We start from the raw sequence: 18297 nt of genomic DNA, 5'->3' as shown, positions 1-18297 counted from the left end.
CCACTGCGCCACCAGGGAAGCCCTAGCCTGAAGTTTTAAAAGCAACACAGAAATAAAGAAGGAATCAACAACTGCACAAAGCCAGTGTTCCCAGTTATAAGAAGTAAAGCGTCTCAGAGGGCACTGGTGTCCCAGTCACCTCATGAGCCTGCAGCCTCCCTCACAGCCCTGTGCTCACCCGACCTTGGGAGATGCACCCAGGCTTCTTGGAAACCTGTACGCCTGTGGGCTGACTCACCTTGCTTTACAGCCTCTCCACCTGCTCTCCCACCGCTAGAGACTACAGTAGACTTTCTCTTTCCAAGGAGATTCGCCTTTGATTGCAGTGCCATAAATTTATACGGATGGCTGACCTAAAGTACAGGCCACCAGCATCTCCAGCGTTGATGAGCACCCCCGTCTGCCATCCATGGCGTGCAGTTCCTAGCTGTGGTACTTACAGTTACTGAAATCATGTCGTTAGCCTCAGTCTGGCTGCCAGATCGTCCAGTTGCTTTTGAAATACTATTTTTGAAGTAGCAATTCATTTTTTTAGGTGGTAAAAAAAGGCTTGCAGCTTTATTTGTATAATGTAATTTTGCCTGGAGATATAATATTTTTGGCTGGGTTATAGGTCCTGAATTTGCCACTGAAATGGATAGGCTTGAAAGAGATTTTTTACTAAAAACTGATATATCAAGCTCCTGAAATTTAGCTATCACCTTGCTTCCAGTGAGTAATTTGCATAGGCCAAGATCCACGGTCTCCAGCCTTTTTTTTTCCCTAGTATAAGCAACTCTCAGACTTTTGCCCACGAGTTCCAATAAAATTTTCACAAGTTTTGACTCTGAAATTAGCTGATGAATAAAAGGAGCTGGTGTGTGATCACTTGCTCCCACTGGAAAACTGGATAGTAAATTTTCACCTGGAGCAGGTGAGAATGCCACTGTTACTGAATCATTGGAAAATCTAGCAGCAGTGACCTCTAAAAGCCCAAGCCCTGGGAACAGCCAGAGCTCCTGAGAAACACAGTTACCAGGGCAACAGGGATATCATGGCTGGGTGAGCCACACCCCCACACCTCCATATCAAAAACATACGAGAGCGGGCCTCCCTGGTGGCGCAGTGGTTGAGAGTCCGCCTGCCGATGCAGGGGATACGGGTTCGTGCCCCAATCTGGGAGGATCCCATATGCCGCGGAGCGGCTGGGCCCGTGAGCCATGGCCGCTGGGCCTGCGCATCCGGAGCCTGTGCTCCGCAACGGGAGAGGCCACGACAGTGAGAGGCCCGCATACCGCAAAAAGAAAAAAAAAAAAAAAAAAAAAAAAAAAAAAACATACGAGAGCAAACAGTGGTAACACATCAGGAGGCAACTACTGCTGATCCTGGCTCCCTTGGTGATAGCACCAAATCACACAAGCAAGTGCCTGCCACACGGAGCTTCTCTTTACTTTCTTGGGTCTGAATAGAACTGCAAATTATCAATATGAAAATCTCATATTAGTCATGCTAAATAATGGAACCAAGTTAAGATATTAGACTCTTATATAGAGTACATTTTAAAGTAAAATAGAAGATAAAGCTTCTAGAAGCATCTATTATTAAAATGTTCCTTTAGGGCTTCCCTGGTGGTGCAGTGGTTAAGAATCCGCCTGCCAGTGCAGGGGACACGGGTTCGAGCCCTGGTCCGGAAAGATCCCACATGCAGCGTTGCAACTAAGCCCGTGCACCACAACTATTGAGCCTGTGCTCTAGAGCCCGTGAGCCACAACTACTGAAGCCTGTGTGCCTAGAGCCCGTGCTCCACAACAAGAGAAGCCACCACAACGAGAAGCCCACGCACCACAACGAAGAGTAGCCCCTGCTCAACGCAACTAAAGAAAAAGCCCGCGCGCAGCAACGAAGACCTAATGCAGCCAAAAATTAATTGATTGATTGATTGATTGATTGAAAAAATGTTCCTTTAAATGCATTATGAGCCTAATAGGCTTTTGCTTTTACATCAGGTTATCTGTGCGACGATTGCATTTGGAATGGGGATTGACAAACCTGATGTGCGATTTGTGATCCATGCATCCCTCCCTAAATCCATGGAGGGTTACTACCAAGAATCTGGCAGAGCTGGAAGAGATGGGGAAATCTCTCACTGCCTGCTCTTCTATACCTACCACGATGTGACCAGACTGAGGAGGCTTATACTAAGTAAGCTGAGCTCCATCGGGGACACATGCTGTCCTCCTCGGTCTCGTGATTGTCATCTACCCCTGCAGTTGTGGTGTTTTGGGTCCAGTTTTCCTTAAAATAGAGGCACTTAGATAGATATGGAAGTTTTATTTTAGTTCATGTTTACGATAAAAGTATTACATGCTTGTTATGTAAAATTCAAATGATACAGATGTGTTGAAGACTGAAAAATTTCCAAATCATGCCTCGTATGCAGTCCTGCCCTAAGAAATAACTCCAGTTACTGATTTCCTTTGTATCCTTCCAGGCCCAATTTCTGCATGCATCCTTGTATATAACATATTTCAAGCATGCAGAAAGGTAAAATGGAAAAAAATAATGAACTGTCACGTACCACTGTCCAGGTTAGGAAATAAAACCCCTACATAGCCCTCTCCTATCTCATCCCTTTACCTCTTCATTGGAGTTATGCAATATCTTATATTTGATATTTACCTTTCCCAAATGCAGATTTTTTACAATATAAATGCGATTCCATTATATGTGCTTTTTTTCCCTAAGATGTAGTTGATTTACAGTATTATATAAATTTCAGGTGTACAACATAGTGATACACAATTTTTAAAGGTTATACTCTATTTACAGTTATTATATAAATGTGCTTTTTTAATATATATATGTTGACCTGATTTTTTTTCCAGTCAACACTAGGGTGTAATTATGACTCCAACTAGTACACATAGCTTGACTACATAGAACTCCATAGTATGGTATTCCATGTTTATTGAACCAGTCCCCTTCTAATAGATAAATAAGTAAAATTGCCTGTTTTGAGACCACTTTTGAATGAACTCTGGCAGAGATACCGAGCACGGGAAATGGCACTTACCAAGCTCTGTGCCAAGTAATGTTTACCTTATTTGTTTGTAACCACTAGCTTTTGAGATAGTCCCATGAGAAAAGTGAGCTTCAGAAAGGTTTTGTAACTTGCCCCCAAGAGCAGCAGCAGTAAGGGGAAGGGTAGTGATAATGATGATAAAGTTTCCTTAGCACTTATTATATGCTGCTATGTTAAATGCTTTACGTGTATCACTTCATTTAATCTTCACAACAACCCTAAAAGATACTACTATTATTCTCCTCATTTTACAGAAGAGGAAAATGAGATACAGAGCTAGGTAAGTGGCAGAGCCCTGATGGAATCCAGGTTCATCTGATTGCAAAGTCCATGTCCCTTGCACTATACCAAGATAATTCTCAGTGCAAAAATGAAACTTTTAAACTTAGTGTGTCCATTTGTGTTTTTAAGCTCAACCTATATTAAGTTAGGTCCAAATAATTTAGTATTTAAGTGCTAAACACTTAGCAACCATTAAAAAAATAATAATACTCATAAACCAGAAAAAAAAATTTTTATTTCATTTTTAACTAACAACAATTGCTTACAAATGAAAAGTATGTACATGTTGTTCTCAGACCTTGGAATCAGATTGGACACTGCCACCCTTATTTCCTGTTTCACATTGATTTTTTGGAGGTACTTATTTTTATCATAGCAACTGCCAAAATTTCAGCTTCACAATGTCATTAGAAGGAAAGTAGCACATCATAAACTACCTCCAACTAGTTGCTTGTGTGGTGTTCAACAGATGTCAGGTGTTGCTGTTTCCCTTAAATTTAAAACACCTGCCAGCACCCCTGTGAGTTCATTGCAGCACCCGCCCCAGCCCTGGGGGGTCCTTGGTACATAGTTTCAGAACCACTGGCTTAACCACTTTGATCTCAGATACTCAGGGAGATGCACAGCCCACTGCCATGGCTCCATGCTCTGCTTACTTTGAATGCTGGGTTCAGTATATCCTTGTCTGATAAATATAGTAAATATAATTCAGATATTTATCATTGGGAATAATGAAGAGTTGCACAATTTTTTCAGCTACTCCTGACAACCTATGTTTATTCCTGCAAAACTACAATCTTGAAGATTAACATAAATATTCAGTTAATTATGTAGATTCATGTCATGTTGATATATAATGCTATGAATAATTTTATTTCATTTAATATTTAAAGTTATATGAACCTATTCTAAATATTTCTGTGATATTCTTTTCTATTTTTCTACTGTAATAAGAATGTTTACTATGTTCTTCATCTCTTTTAGTGGAAAAAGATGGAAACGATCATACGAAAGAGACTCACATCAATAATTTGTATAGTATGGTACATTACTGCGAAAATATAACAGAATGCAGGAGAATACAGCTTTTGGCTTACTTTGGCGAAAATGGATTTAATCCTTATTTTTGTAAGAAATACCCAGATGTTTCTTGTGATAATTGCTGTAAAACAAAGGTAAAATAAGAAAGTTTTAAATTCTTTGTGATAAGGAACTTGCAAAGATTTTTTTTTTCTTCTCAGTTTAGAAAAGTTAGATACAAGTTAGATTGCAGTAAGTGGGCCCTAGGGATTTTAACAAGGGGATGATGGCTTCCTCCCCATGTTAATTGGGAATAGAAACATTTTAATAGTATTTCTATGGAATATCCGTAGAACTAGAAGCCTGTTAAAAATATATACTGGACCTGTTTTGGTGGTTATAGGATATTTAAGAAATATCATTAATCTGTAAATACCCAAAAAGATCCAACATGGGCAGGTAGAATATTTTACATTCAACTCTAATTATATTTAAACATCTTCATTCTCAAAAGGGTTATAACTAGTGTACTGTGTGTTTGAATTCAGATCAATTAGATTACGCTGTAAACTGGTTTTTAAAAAAACTGTAAAGAGTAAGGGCAGTAGCTTCAGGATGAGTTTGCTATCATCTGTCCTAAACATAACTTTGGGAGGTTGTTAAATTCAATCGTTAGGTACTGTATTGTACCTATCATGGTAATTCTATGTTTTAATGTCTACTGTACTTCACAGTTTACAGAGCATTTTCACAGTTGATATATTATTTGAAATATCTGTTCAAGGTGCTGGGGATTCACATATGAACATGATATAGGCCAGTTCACAGACAGGAGGGGAGACAGACATGTATGTGTTCATATCACTGTGATACCGTAGGCAATGCTAGCCAAGCAGAGGGTGATTGACTCTCTCTTGGGGTGGAGTCTGTGGATTTATGGCCATCTCAACCCACCCCACCCCACTCTGTAGACATTGCTAACAGTTCACTCATTCAACAAATATTTGTTGAATGCCTGCTCTGTGATAGGCAATGTTCTAGGAGTTTGGGATACATCACTGAACAAAATATAAAGATCCCTACTCTTGTGGAGCTTACATTCTAGCAGAGGGAGGCTGAATAAAGACAACATACATTATAAGTACATGTTAAGAGGAAAGAACTTTGATGAAAAGTACAGCGGTGTAAGGAGTCAGGAATGATGAATGGGGTGCAGGATGCAGTGGCCCAGGGAAGTCTTACTGCAAAGATGAGACCTGAGCGAAGACTTGAAGAAAGGAGTTAGCTGAGCAGCTCTCAAATACGGATATTGGCCAGAGGCCCTGACGTGGGGGGCATGCCTGTGCCTTTGAGGGGTAGTGAGGGAGCTCACGTGCCTGCCCAGGGGGAGAGGTGAGGCCAGCCAGAACGGTGCCTGGAGGGCTGAGAAACTGGAAGAGTGGAGCAGCCCTCAGCCGAGGCGTTCGGGGAAGGCTGGCAGGGAAGATCAGGGGTTTGGTCTGGGGTGTAGTGAGTTAGATATGTCTTGGATCCAGCGATTCTGAAGAGAGGCTGGTGGCACCATAACTCTGGGAGTGGTTGGCATATAGTTGAATTTGAAGTCATGAAAGCAGATGAAATCTTCACTGGTATAAGTTTAGACAGAAGAGAAGAAAACCAAAGACTGAGCCCTGAGACTTGAAGAGGTTGAGGAGAAGAGGAAGAACTAGGAAAGGAGACCAGGAAAGAGAACAAGTGAGGTAGGAGGAAGACCAAGGCAACTAAGCGTAGGAGTGCATCAGGGAGGAGGGAGCGCTCCCTAGTCGCCTGCTGCTGCTGAGCCACGTACCATAAGGACCGAGATGTCACCGTTGGGTTTAGCACCGCAGAAATATGGGACCTGGACTTGACCAGTTTCAGTGCAGAGGGGCAAAATTGGAGGCAGTGCTTATGGAGAATTCTTTCAAGTGTTGCTTCAGGGATGAACAGAGAAATGAAACCGTAGCTGCCAGGGGAAGTGGAGTCAAGAAGAGACAGGAGAAATAATATATTTGTGTGCTCATAGGAACGTACCTATGGAGGATGGAAATTGATGTGTGAGGAGAGAGAATTGCTGAAGCAGTGTTCCTGAGTAAGCAAGGGGGCTTGGGAGCTAGTGCAGAAGGACAAAGACTGGCTTAGACAGGAGCTTGGATAGTTCGTCTATAATAACAGGAAGAAAGAAGAAAATGCGGGGCAGGTGCTGGGGATGGATGTAGTGAAGGAAGTTTTGAAAGCTCTCTTCCGATTGTTTCCTCAGCAAAGTAGGAAGCAAGGTAGTCAGCTCAAAGGACAAGAGTGGGGATTGAAGAGAAAGGAGGAAGTGTGAAATTGTCATCTAAGACGGGGTCAGCAAACTATCTTAAAGGGCCAGAGGGTGGTAAATATTGGCTTGGCCAAAAAGTTCATTCGGGTTTCCATACGCTCATGGAAAAACCCAAACGAACTTTTTGGCCAACCCAACATTTCAGGCTTTGTGGGCAGTCTCTGTCACAACTACTCAATTCTGCTATTTTAGCCCAAAAGCAAACATAAATTACAATAAATACACCGATTTTTCTATAGTTGTGTTCCAATAAAATTTGATTTACAAAAACAGGTATACAGCTCATGGGCCATAATTTGCTGACTCCTATTCTAAGAGAATGGGGGAGAGATAGACTAAGCATGTGTCATTGATTACCTGGCAGCGTTAAGGATCCACTTGAGGTTTGTGGCCCTGTACTGAAAGTGAAAACAGTCGGCATAGTTGTGTGTGTTTCTCCTGCCAAGTTCAGCTACACAGGTGTAGGCATGGAATGGTGGAGAACTGGATCTCTTGTGTTTTGTCAAACAATATGACCCAAGGGCAGGGGAGTTGAAGGTATATGAAAGGTTATGTTATAATGATCAGATCTGGAATTGAAGCTGAACATCTGAGGACGAGGATCAATGGATAGACTGTCCCAGTGGATTGCTAGAGTCAGAAACTAGATGGCGTGAGTTAGAAAGGCAGGAGGTAGCGGTCAGAGAACAAAAGGGTTGCTGATACTAGTAAGGCTAGGTAGTGGGTGTGAGCATGGGAGTGAGGGGCTGACATATCTGGAGGACAGGATCACTGGAGTACAGAAGATCAAGTTGCCAAAGGCCAAGGTGTGGGAGGATCATCTCTGTACACTAGTCACCAAGAATTAAGGCAAGAATCATGTTGGAGAGAATGATGGGGCACTCTTTTGTGATGATGCCAGGTAGAGCCTCGGAATCACTACCAATTGTTAGTATAGGATAAGAAACCTATTTGTCTCCAGGACTGTGGTGGTTGAACAAGGATTAGAAGGTAGAGGAACTGCATATACAGAGGCACAAAAGCACGATGTAGCTTTTGAGAACTGCAGGTGCTTAGTATTGCTAGGTTAGAGAACTAGGATAGACGATAGCAAAAGACCACATAGTAATGGTAGGCAGAGTTTGGAGACAACTGAGGGAAATGAGAAAGGGAACTGACCGGAGATGGTAAAAAGGATTGACTATGGCACCAAAGACCCAAAAGAGATCAGAACTCATACATCTGCATGGTTGGACAATGTTTTTCATCCCTAAAGGTCACCATCCAGTAAGTGACCAAAAGACGTATGAAGGGTTTTGAAAGAAAAAGAATATTTCTACCCACAGAGTGCTCTCAGGTAACTGTCTGTGAAACAGAAATGAAATAGATATAGTAGAGTGCTAATTATTCTAGACACAAGGTTAATATAAGAACTTAGAAAAGAATGAACATTTGAAACTTCCTTGGTTTTTGGTCTTGGTTTTAGTCTAGAAATGGTTTATTGTGGGACTGTTACAGTTAGTATTAAATCGTAGCGATCTAGGTATCGGTATCTTAATTATAGCAAAAGGTAATCTCTTTTTATTCATAGGATTATAAGACAAGAGATGTGACAGATGATGTAAAACATATTGTAAGATTTGTTCAAGAACACAGTTCATCACAAGGAACAAGAAATATAAAACATGTAGGTCCTTCTGGGAGATTTACTATGAATATGCTGGTCGACATTTTCTTGGGTAAGTCATCTGTTTTATTGTTTGAGTTACATCGATTAAAATGGAACATCTAGGGAATTCCCTGGTGGTCCAGTGGTTAGAACTCTGCACTTCCACTGCTGGGGGTGCAGGTTCAATCCCTGGTCAGGGAACTAAGATCCCACAAGTTGCACAGCACAGCCAAAAAAAAAAAAAAAGTTGAACCTCTAAAGAATTCATTACAAGTACATAGAAAAAATCTCTTCTATTTTCTTATAGAAGCTAAGAGTTTTAGAATAGAACCTTATTTATTTATTTATTTATTTATTTATTTATTTATTTTTTGTGGTACGCGGGCCTCTCACTGTTGCGGCCTCTCCCATTGCGGAGCACAGGCTCCAGACGCGCAGGCTCAGCGGCCATGGCTCACGGGCCCAGCCGCTCGGCGGCATGCGGGATCCTACCGGACCGGGGCACGAACCCGTGTCCCCTGCATTGGCAGGCGGACTCTCAACCACTGCGCCACCAGGGAAGCCCCAAAACCTTTTTGAGTAACAAAAGAAAATCAGTTTTTATGAATTATTACCAATTATTATTATTATTTTTTTTTCTTTTTGCTGTATGCGGGCCTCTCACTGCTGTGGCCTCTCCCGCTGCGGAGCACAGGCTCCGGACGCGCAGGCCCAGCGGCCATGGCCCACGGGCCCAGCCACTCCGCGGCATATGGGATCCTCCCAGACCTGGGCACGAACCCGTATCCCCTGCACCGGCAGGCGGACTCTCAACCACTGCGCCACCAGGGAGGCCCACCAATTATTTTTATAGAATTTATGTAAGTCACTAAGATGAGTTTCCACAAACAAAAAAGAAAATAATAAAGTTTATACCATTTCATCTGAGTGAATGGAATATAACTTCCCTGGAGAATTACCCCTTGACTGACTTCCAGTTCCGGATGGCAGCATGAGCATAAGTATCTGTCTTCTTTTTTCGCTTGAGGCCCCATTAAAATAGTAACAAGGAAATAAAATGAGGATTAAATCCATAACAGCATAGAAAACCAGAAAGAGACCATCATCAGATTAGAGGTTTTAAAAATCTTTGACGAAATGGATGGAAGCATATTGAAAAATGGAATGAAATGCAGTAAATCACAATGCACAATAAATGTAGAGAAAGTTATAGCAGAGGGGCTGTCAACCAGGTAGAACCCCATTATCACCAGGCTGACTCAGACTTGGAAGCTCAGAGGCCTGGGGGGTGGGAGTAAAAGCAGAGGAGCCAAAAATAGGAGGGGACGGTTAAAGAAAGTCTGCTCACAAAAGAACTGCATGGAATAGCAGCCTGCAGTTGATTCTAGAACAAAGATAAACTGCTTGAGGAGTAGAGAGACAGCTGAGCTGGGGGCCAGCGCCCCTAAGTGGCATTTGGGGGCCTCCCCTAAGTGGCATTTGGGGGCCTACCCTAAAGCAAACCTGGTAACTAGATATCCCCATTCAGGGGAGGAATTTAGGGGGAAATAGACCTAGATATAAAATAACAAGAAATCCACCTAAAAAGTTTAACCTGGTCCCTAAAGACTAAATATAAATAGCCAATCAAGGGGACTTCCCTGGTGGTCCAGTGGTTAAGAATCCATCTTGCAATGCAGGGGATGCCAGTTCGATCCCTGGTCAGGGAACTAAGATCCCACATGCTGCAGGGCAGCTAAGCCCACACACCACAACTACTGAGCCCACGTGCCACGACTAGAGAGAAACCCATACTCTGAACCTAGAGCCCGTGCACTGTAACTAAGACCTGACGCGGCCATAAATAAATAAATAAATAATCTTTTTAAAAAAAGACGAGAAAGACCAAGGGACTTCCCTGGCGGTCCAGTGGTTAGGACTCTGCACTTCCACTGCAGGGGGCGAGGGTTTGATCCCTGGTCTGGGAATTAAGATCCTGTGAGCCGCGAGCTGCAGCCAAAAAGAAAAAAGCGAAAGACCAAATAAGTAGTGTATTTGACCCTGGGGATAGAGATAATTTAGAAAATAAGCAATAGCTTTGGAGATATGGGAGGGGAAACTCCTGATTAGTATCTTCATAAAGACTTAAATAATAATAGAATGTTACAGAAAATAGAGAAAGAGCTGTTAAAAATGTTTAATGATTGACGCAAGTAAATTTAGTGGAAAGGTTGGAAGATAAAGTCAAGAAAATTTTCTTAAGACCTGAGCAAAAGGCTTTATGGAAAATGTGAGAGACAAAATATAGATCAATTCTTAGGAGATGTAAAATCTGACAAATAAAATTTTGAATTAGAAAGTAGAGAGAGGGAATTATCAAACCAATGATAAAAGAAAATGTCCCAGAATGGAAAAGAAAAAAAAAAACCTTAATTAAAATGCCCACTTGGGGGCTTCCCTGGTGGCGCAGTTGTTGAGAGTCCGCCTGCCGATGCAGGGGATATGGGTTCGTGCCCCGGTCCGGGAAGATCCCGCATGCTGCGCAGCAGCTAGGCCCGTGAGCCATGGACACTGAGCCTGCACGTCCGGAGCCTGTTGCTCCTCAACGGGAGAGGCCACAACAGTGAGAGGCCCGCGTACCACCAAAAAAAAAAAAAAAAAATGCCCACTTGGTGAGTTCCGTGGTAGTCTAGTGGCTAGGATTCAGTGTTTTCACTGCTGTGGCCTGGGTTCAGTCCCTGGTCAGGGAGCTGAGATCCCACAAGCCACACGGCGTGGTCAAAATTTTTCTTAAAAATGCCCACTTAGGGGCTTCCCTGGTGGCGCAGTGGTTGAGAGTCCGCCTGCCGATGCAGGGGAAACGGGTTTGTGCCCCGGTCTGGGAAGATCCCACATGCCGTGGAGCGGCTGGGCCCGTGAGCCATGGCCGCTGGGCCTGTGCGTCCGGAGCCTGTGCTCCACAATGGGAGAGGCCACAACAGTGAGAGGCCCACATACTGCAAAAAAAAAAAAAAGCCCACTTAGGGCTTCCCTGGTGGCGCAGTGGTTGAGAGTCCGCCTGCTAATGCAGGGGATGCAGGTTCATGCCCCGGTCCGGGAGGATCCCACATGCCATGGAGCGGCTGGGCCCGTGAGCCATGGCCGCTGAGCCTGCGCGTCCGGAGCCTGTGCTCCACAATGGGAGAGGCCACAACAGTGAGAGGCCCGCGTACCGCAAAAAAAGAATACCAAGAGTAACGTGATGTTAGGGAAGAAAAACTTTTTCTCCACTCTGTTATATTTAGTTGTTGGGGACATTAGCAAGAGAAAAGACAGATTTAATCACGTATGTGTGGGAGCTCTTAGAAAATGTGACTCAAAGGGGCAGTTAGAATTTGAGGCTTATATACCATTTTAATAGGGGAAGTAGAGGCGGGGGAAGGGTTAGGAGGAAACAGATGATTTGAGGGAAAGATAAATGGACCCTTAGGAGAAAGATAGCAGGGAGACATGGCAGTTTTTGTGACAGTGTCTGTTTAAGTGTTGTGTGGAGACTTCTCATCTCTAATGATAAGAGTCAGTTTTCTCTGGTTGCTCTTGGGGAGGGGATTTAAGACAACTGAGTTCTTTTGGGAGTCTCTGCTGTTTGGCAGATGGATTTCAGAAATTCAGGTACCTTCTGCTCAAAATAATTTTTTTTTTTTTTTTTTTTTTTTGCGGTACGCGGGCCTCTCACTGTTGTGGCCTCTCCCGTTGCGGAGCACAGGCTCTGGACGCGCAGGCTCAGCGGCCATGGCTCACGGGCCCAGCCGCTCCGCGGCATATGGGATCCTCCCAGACCGGGGCACGAACCCGTATCCCCTGCATCGGCAGGCGGACTCTCAACCACTGCGCCACCAGGGAGGCCCTCAAAATAATTTTTATGCCACTGTGGCATGTTCTGGACCCCTTCAGAGATACTCCAGAAAGCTTTGGAAATAAAAAGCAAGCCAAAACCAAACTGACATCAGATTAATGTCAGTAGCCCTGGAGACTAGAAGGCAAAGAAGGTGATATGATGTATACCATAAACAGAGGAACTGACCCATGGGTCCAGTGAGAAGAAATCCCAGAGTCACAGCTATGCAGCAGGTCCAGTAAGCAGTCTGTACAAATCGTAACAGAAAGTCGGGAAAAATAAGTCCCAAGCAATATAGAGAAAGAACAAGAAATGAATTTTTTTATTGATGACAGTAAAGAACACAAATGCTACTTCTCAACAACAAAAGGAGAAAGACACTTAGAAACTCCTGGGGAGGGACTTCCCTGGTGGTCCAGTGGTTAAGACTTCGCCTTCCAATGCAGGGGGTGCGGGTTCAATCCCTGTTCGGGGACCTAAGATCCCACATGCCTTGGGGCCAAAAAACGGAAACATAAAAAACAGCAGCAATATTGTAACAAATTAAATAAAGACTTTTAAAATGGCCCACAGCAAAAAAAAATCTTTAAAAAAAAAAGAAACTCCGAGGGAAAGATTATAAAAGAGAGGCAAGGTCAAATAGAAAACAAAGGAAATGGCTGCATGATTTTGAGTAATTAATAAAATGTGCAAAAAAATAATCCATTTGTCTGAATACAGTGAACATCCTCCTTAGAGTTGCACAAGAGTCATGAGTTCTAAGTGGGGAAGGAAACTTGTTGTAATATAGATGTTGCTGATTAGCTACAGTAGAGTCAATGTATAGACTTAAACATGGTTAGAGAACAGGGCAGGATATAGATGTTAATCTTGATGATGTAAAAATAAAAGTACAATAAATAAAAATAAAAGGGGGGACTTCCCTGGTGGCACAGTGGTTAAGAATCCGCCTGCCAGTGCAGGGGACACGGGTTCAAGCCCTGGTCCAGGAAGATCCCACATGCTGCGGAGCAACTAAGCCTGTGCGCCACAACTACTGAGCCTGCACTCTAGAGCCTCCGAGCCACAACTACTGAGCCCACATGCCACAACTGCTGAAGCCTACGTGCCTAGAGCCTGTGCTCCACAACAAGAGAAGCCACCGCAATGAGAAGCCCGCGCACTGCACCAAAGAGTAACCCCTGCTCGCCACACCTAGAGAAAGCCCACGCGCAGCAATGAAGACCCAATGCAGCCAAAAATAAATAAATAAATAAAAATAAAAAGGGAGTATATGGACAGCTTGGAGTGCTGGTAGCCTCCTACATAGTGGGGAGGGAGAGTGGTCAGACACTCTAAAGTTACCCCCAAAATCAATAGATGAACCAGTATTATGTAACTAGCAAAATTCAGGGCAGGGTAAAGTGAAGGGGGTGGTATAAATGAGATAAAGCCTCATCTTTCATTGTGAAGGGTCAATAAATAAATGTCAGGTGGTGATTCTGGCCAGTGGAATGACAGCAAGAGTATGGGTTCCATGCAGAGGTAACCACCAGAAGAGCTGAAAACAAGCTATTTAAAAAGTGATTGCCGGAACTTCCCTGGCGATCCAGTGGTTAAGACTGTGCTTGCACTGCAGGGGGCGCAGGTTCGACCAGGGATCAGGGAACTAAGATCCCACATGCTGCGAGGCGCAGCCAAAAAAAATTAAAAATAAAAAAATTAAATTTTTTAAAAAAGTGATTGCCTTGGAGAAGAGTGAGACTAGGGAGGGGAAAAGTGGAACAGAGGAATGTTGCTTTTAATTATAAACCCTCCTGTGCTATATTGTATTTTTTTTCCTATGTACATGTATTACTTTAATTAAAAATCTATAAAGCAATTAAAAAATTAATAGCCTAGATTGGAGTAGGAAGATGGTTTGTTCAGTTTCTCAGCTGTGTCTCCTGGATCTGCATATTTCTCAGGGCAAAGCAACTTTTAATGCTGGTCTTCCCATTCTGGATTCTTGCCTTCTCCTAGTTTGGACTCTTTTGGGGGTACAAGGGGTTGCAGATAAAATAATTTGTTATAAGAATGATACATGATCATTCTACATTATAATATGTAGAAAACCTAAAAATACAAATAACTCCCCAAAAAACTGCTAATGTTTTAATGTGTTTGCTCATAATCACATATTTTATCATATTGTATGTATAGTTTCTGTCATTTTTATATAACAGGATATAAGCATTTTCTTATTTTTTTATTCTTAAGTAGTTTTTAATTTATTTTATCATATTGATGAAATGTATTTAAATAGTTTTATTTTAGGACATATTTTTCTATTGTAAATAGTGATGTGATAAATAGCCTTTTAAATACACCCTCATCTACATCTCTGTTTGTACCTTTCATGTAGATTGCTAAGTCAGACATTTTTCTGACACATTCTTCAGTTTCTCGTTAGCTCTTATATGGTTTTTTTTTTTTTTTTTTTTTTTTTTTGCAGTACGCGGGCCTCTCACTGTTGCGGCCTCTCCCGTTGCGGAGCACAGGCTCCGGACGTGCAGGCTCAGCAGCCATGGCTCACGGGCCTAGCTGCTCTGTGGCACGTGGGATCTTCCCGGACCGAGGCACAAACCCGTGTCCCCTGCATCGGCAGGCGGACTCTCAACCACTGCACCACCAGGGAAGCCCTCTTATGTGTTTTTTAAGAAAATTGTTTATGTTTCGTCCAGATTTCTTAGTTATCCTCAGCACTAGGGTTGGTCCACATCAGCCAGCCCGTTATCAGAGCAGTAGTCCTGCCCCAGAAATGTGACATTTCAGGGATACAAATCACTTGAAGAAGGAAAAACTTGAATCATTCAGCATCTATGACCAGAAGCCATCTGAAATTTACAATAATGTAATTATTTGGAACTCTTAAAATAGAGCTAAAGCTTTACAAAGTAATAGTTAATTCTGATTATAATCAATGTCACAAGCCTTCTTAAGTAGATTGTTACAATAAAATTGTGAGGCTTCCCTGGTGGCACAGTGGTTAAGAATACACTTGCCAAGGCAGGGGACACAGGTTCGAGCCCTGGTCCAGGAGGATCCCACATGCCGCGGAGCAGCTAAGCTCGTGCTCCACAAGTACTGAGCCTGCGCTCTAGAGCCCACGAGCCACAACTGCTGAGCCCACGTGCCACACAACTCCTGAAGCCCACGCACCTAGAACCTGTGCTCCGCAACAAGAAAAGTCACTGCAATGAGAAGCCTGCACACCACAAGGAAGAGTAGCCCCCACTTGCTACAACTAGAGAAAGCCCACGCCCAGCAACAAAGACCCAATGCAGCCAAAAAAATAAATAAACAAATAAATAAAAAAAATTTTTAAATTGTGTTTATGATGAAAACATTAGTCATTAGTGCAGCGTGGATGCAAAACCAAGGATCCAGCTGGGGGTGGGACTCTTAGTGGGAGGAGGAGGGAAGTATACAGCCTTGTGGAGTGTTCTGCAACAGTGATATGAAGCTATTAAGGTTTATATGAACTGTCTTTGATTTGTTTGCTCTAATATAATTTTATAAGCTGTACATGCAACATGCTAAAATGATAAACTTAATTTTGCTGCCGTTTTGGGCCAATGCACGTTATAAAAAGATGAAGAGAAGTACATACAATTATTTTGGCGTTCTACTCAAATATTCTTAGTTCATGAAAATAAGTGTCTATTTGTGCCATGGCTTTTCCTGCAGAAGAGCTTAGCTATCTCATTTACCCAGACCTGTCCATAAATGGCTTTTTTAGCCTCTTCTGTTAGAATTATGATATACCTACATTTACTAATCTAATTTCTCTTACCTTCTTACCAGGGAGTAAGAGTGCAAAAATTCAGTCAGGAATATTTGGAAAGGGATCTGCTTATTCAAGACACAATGCTGAAAGACTTTTTAAAAAGCTGATACTTGACAGGATTTTGGATGAAGACTTATATATCAATGCCAATGATCAACCAATTGCATATGTGATGCCTGGAAATAAAGCCCAACGTGTACTAAATGGGCATTTAAAGGTATGGTATTTTAAATGTTTATTTTATTTTATTATCTCACAGTGAGTAGACAGAACTATTTTACTGCAAACTCAAGTGTCTTTTCCAAAGCTTATGGATACTGAATTTATATATACTGTCCTATATGAACATATTCTATTCTTCTTAATTTAGAAAGAGACCTTAAAATTGAACCCAAGTAATGTAACACCTGTCAAAATGAATTGAATGGGTTGGTTGTCAGATCATTAAATCATCGTATATTCATTAAATAAACATTTATCAGAAAGCTAGTCTGTGCTGGCACAGGAAATATAAAGATGGAGAATATACAGCCCTGTTCCCAAGGGACTTACTATCTACTTGGCATAACAGAAGTACCCCCAAAAAAATGTAATTAAGCATTAAATAAAGCCTCTATGCACTTTAATACACTCATTCCTGTGCTCTCATTTTCTCTCACAAAGGTAGACTTTATGGAAACGGAAAATTCCAGCAGTGTGAAAAAACAAAAAGCTTTAGTGACAAAGGTATCTCAGAGGGAAGAGATCGTTAAGAAATGTCTTGGAGAGCTTACGGAAGTCTGCAAATCTCTGGGAAAAGTTTTCGGTGTCCATTACTTTAATATTTTTAATACTGTCACTCTCAAGAAGCTTGCAGGTTGGTGTGTGTGAGTCTTCTGTTGCATGGCATAAATTAATAGGCTAAAAGTTAATCTTGCTAAGGAACTTATCAAGAGCATTAATATATCTCAGTCTTTTTGATCTCTGAATTGAAAGCTCAGAAAAACAGTTTAAACTCATTCTTGAGATAAAATATATTTTTTAAGATATACACAGTACTTTGTTATTCAGACATATGGTATAATTTCAATCTTATACTTCAGTCTAATGCTGCATGTTAGGATATGGATAATTCTAATCGCTAACACCAGATGTTACTTAATGAATTTGTATGCATTATTTGCCTGCGTTATGATGTTTAACTATGTGTGTACACGTCTTTGCAATGTGGAGCTAAGTTCCTTTTGAAAAGAGATTTTGTTTTATGCTTCTCTGAATCCAGATCTAGCACACTGCTGTGTCTAAGTATTTTTTGATAAATCCTTGCTGACGTGAGTTATTTCCATGGCTTCAGACAGCTCAACCCAGAATTCTAATAGTAGAGTCCCTGGAAAATAAGTTGGCCACATGGTTGACTGACTAGTGTACATTTCCTTCCACCCTCTTCCTTCATAAAAGCTCATAATCATCATTTCTCTCTCTTCCATTCCCACTCCTGCCACCATAGGTCATTACAGTATTTCATCAACTCTAAAATGCCACATTGTTATTTTATGGACTATTGAGAAAGAAAAAATTCTACTAATTAAACTGTGACACAGTGCTTTTATTGAAAGAGTTGTTTTTACTTTATTTAGATTTTTATCATATATAACTGTTCATATATGGAAAATGCATACAATCAAAGTAGATTGATTTAAGTACTTGTAAAAATTCACATTCAAAACGTGACTCTTCTGAATTATTTTTTGAGTCAGTTGTCCATGTCTTTGTTTTCCCTCATGTCATCAGGAATGTTAGTGATACAGCCTTTTTAGCATGCTCCACTCTGTTCCCCAAAATTTTAATCAAAATCCTTGTCACCCGTTCTGATTTGATGGTGACACTTTCTTGATGATACCAGAAAGTGTCCGCGGGAGGCTGCACGTCTCTCAGTAACACAAATGTAACACTGCTTCATCTACTTCAGGTCACGTAAAGCACTTGGTTGTTGCTTGCAAGAAACTGTGGAATTGTCATTTCCTCCAGGACATACAATTTGCTTTGTTAATGCCAAATTTATCCCCCGTTACTCCGTTTCTGAGCTTTTCTGCGTGCACAATCATCTTCTCAGTGCTAATCACAGTCTAGTCTTTTCTAACACATTTCATGTGCAGTTCAATTCAACATGTGAGGAACCAGCACTGCAGTGGCGCTGTCGGCATGCCGGCAGCACTGAGAGCTATGACTGAGTTCGCACATGTGCGTGCAGTGACAGCACAGCTGCCATTTGGCCGTCAGCACTTGTAAGACGCCTCTT

General features: G+C 42.0%; 1 protein-coding gene across 6 annotated transcripts in view; it reads left to right on the top strand.

Moving 5' to 3' along the window:
• Nucleotides 1-18297, top strand: part of BLM (BLM RecQ like helicase) — a 102718-nt gene that overhangs the window by 65991 nt on the left and 18430 nt on the right. For all 6 annotated transcript variants that reach the window (XM_060097433.1, XM_060097431.1, XM_060097430.1 and 3 more), the window contains 5 exons: nucleotides 1986-2181; nucleotides 4328-4518; nucleotides 8278-8425; nucleotides 16037-16236; nucleotides 16683-16875. In XM_060097433.1, the coding sequence (XP_059953416.1) occupies nucleotides 1986-2181; nucleotides 4328-4518; nucleotides 8278-8425; nucleotides 16037-16236; nucleotides 16683-16875 (928 nt within the window). The remainder of the gene's footprint in view (nucleotides 1-1985; nucleotides 2182-4327; nucleotides 4519-8277; nucleotides 8426-16036; nucleotides 16237-16682; nucleotides 16876-18297) is intronic.

This window comes from Mesoplodon densirostris, chromosome 4 (assembly GCF_025265405.1).
Source record: "Mesoplodon densirostris isolate mMesDen1 chromosome 4, mMesDen1 primary haplotype, whole genome shotgun sequence".
NCBI classification, from domain to species: domain Eukaryota; kingdom Metazoa; phylum Chordata; class Mammalia; order Artiodactyla; family Ziphiidae; genus Mesoplodon; species Mesoplodon densirostris.
Note: the sequence above shows the minus strand (reverse complement) of the source record. Positions and strands in the feature narration are given on the sequence as shown.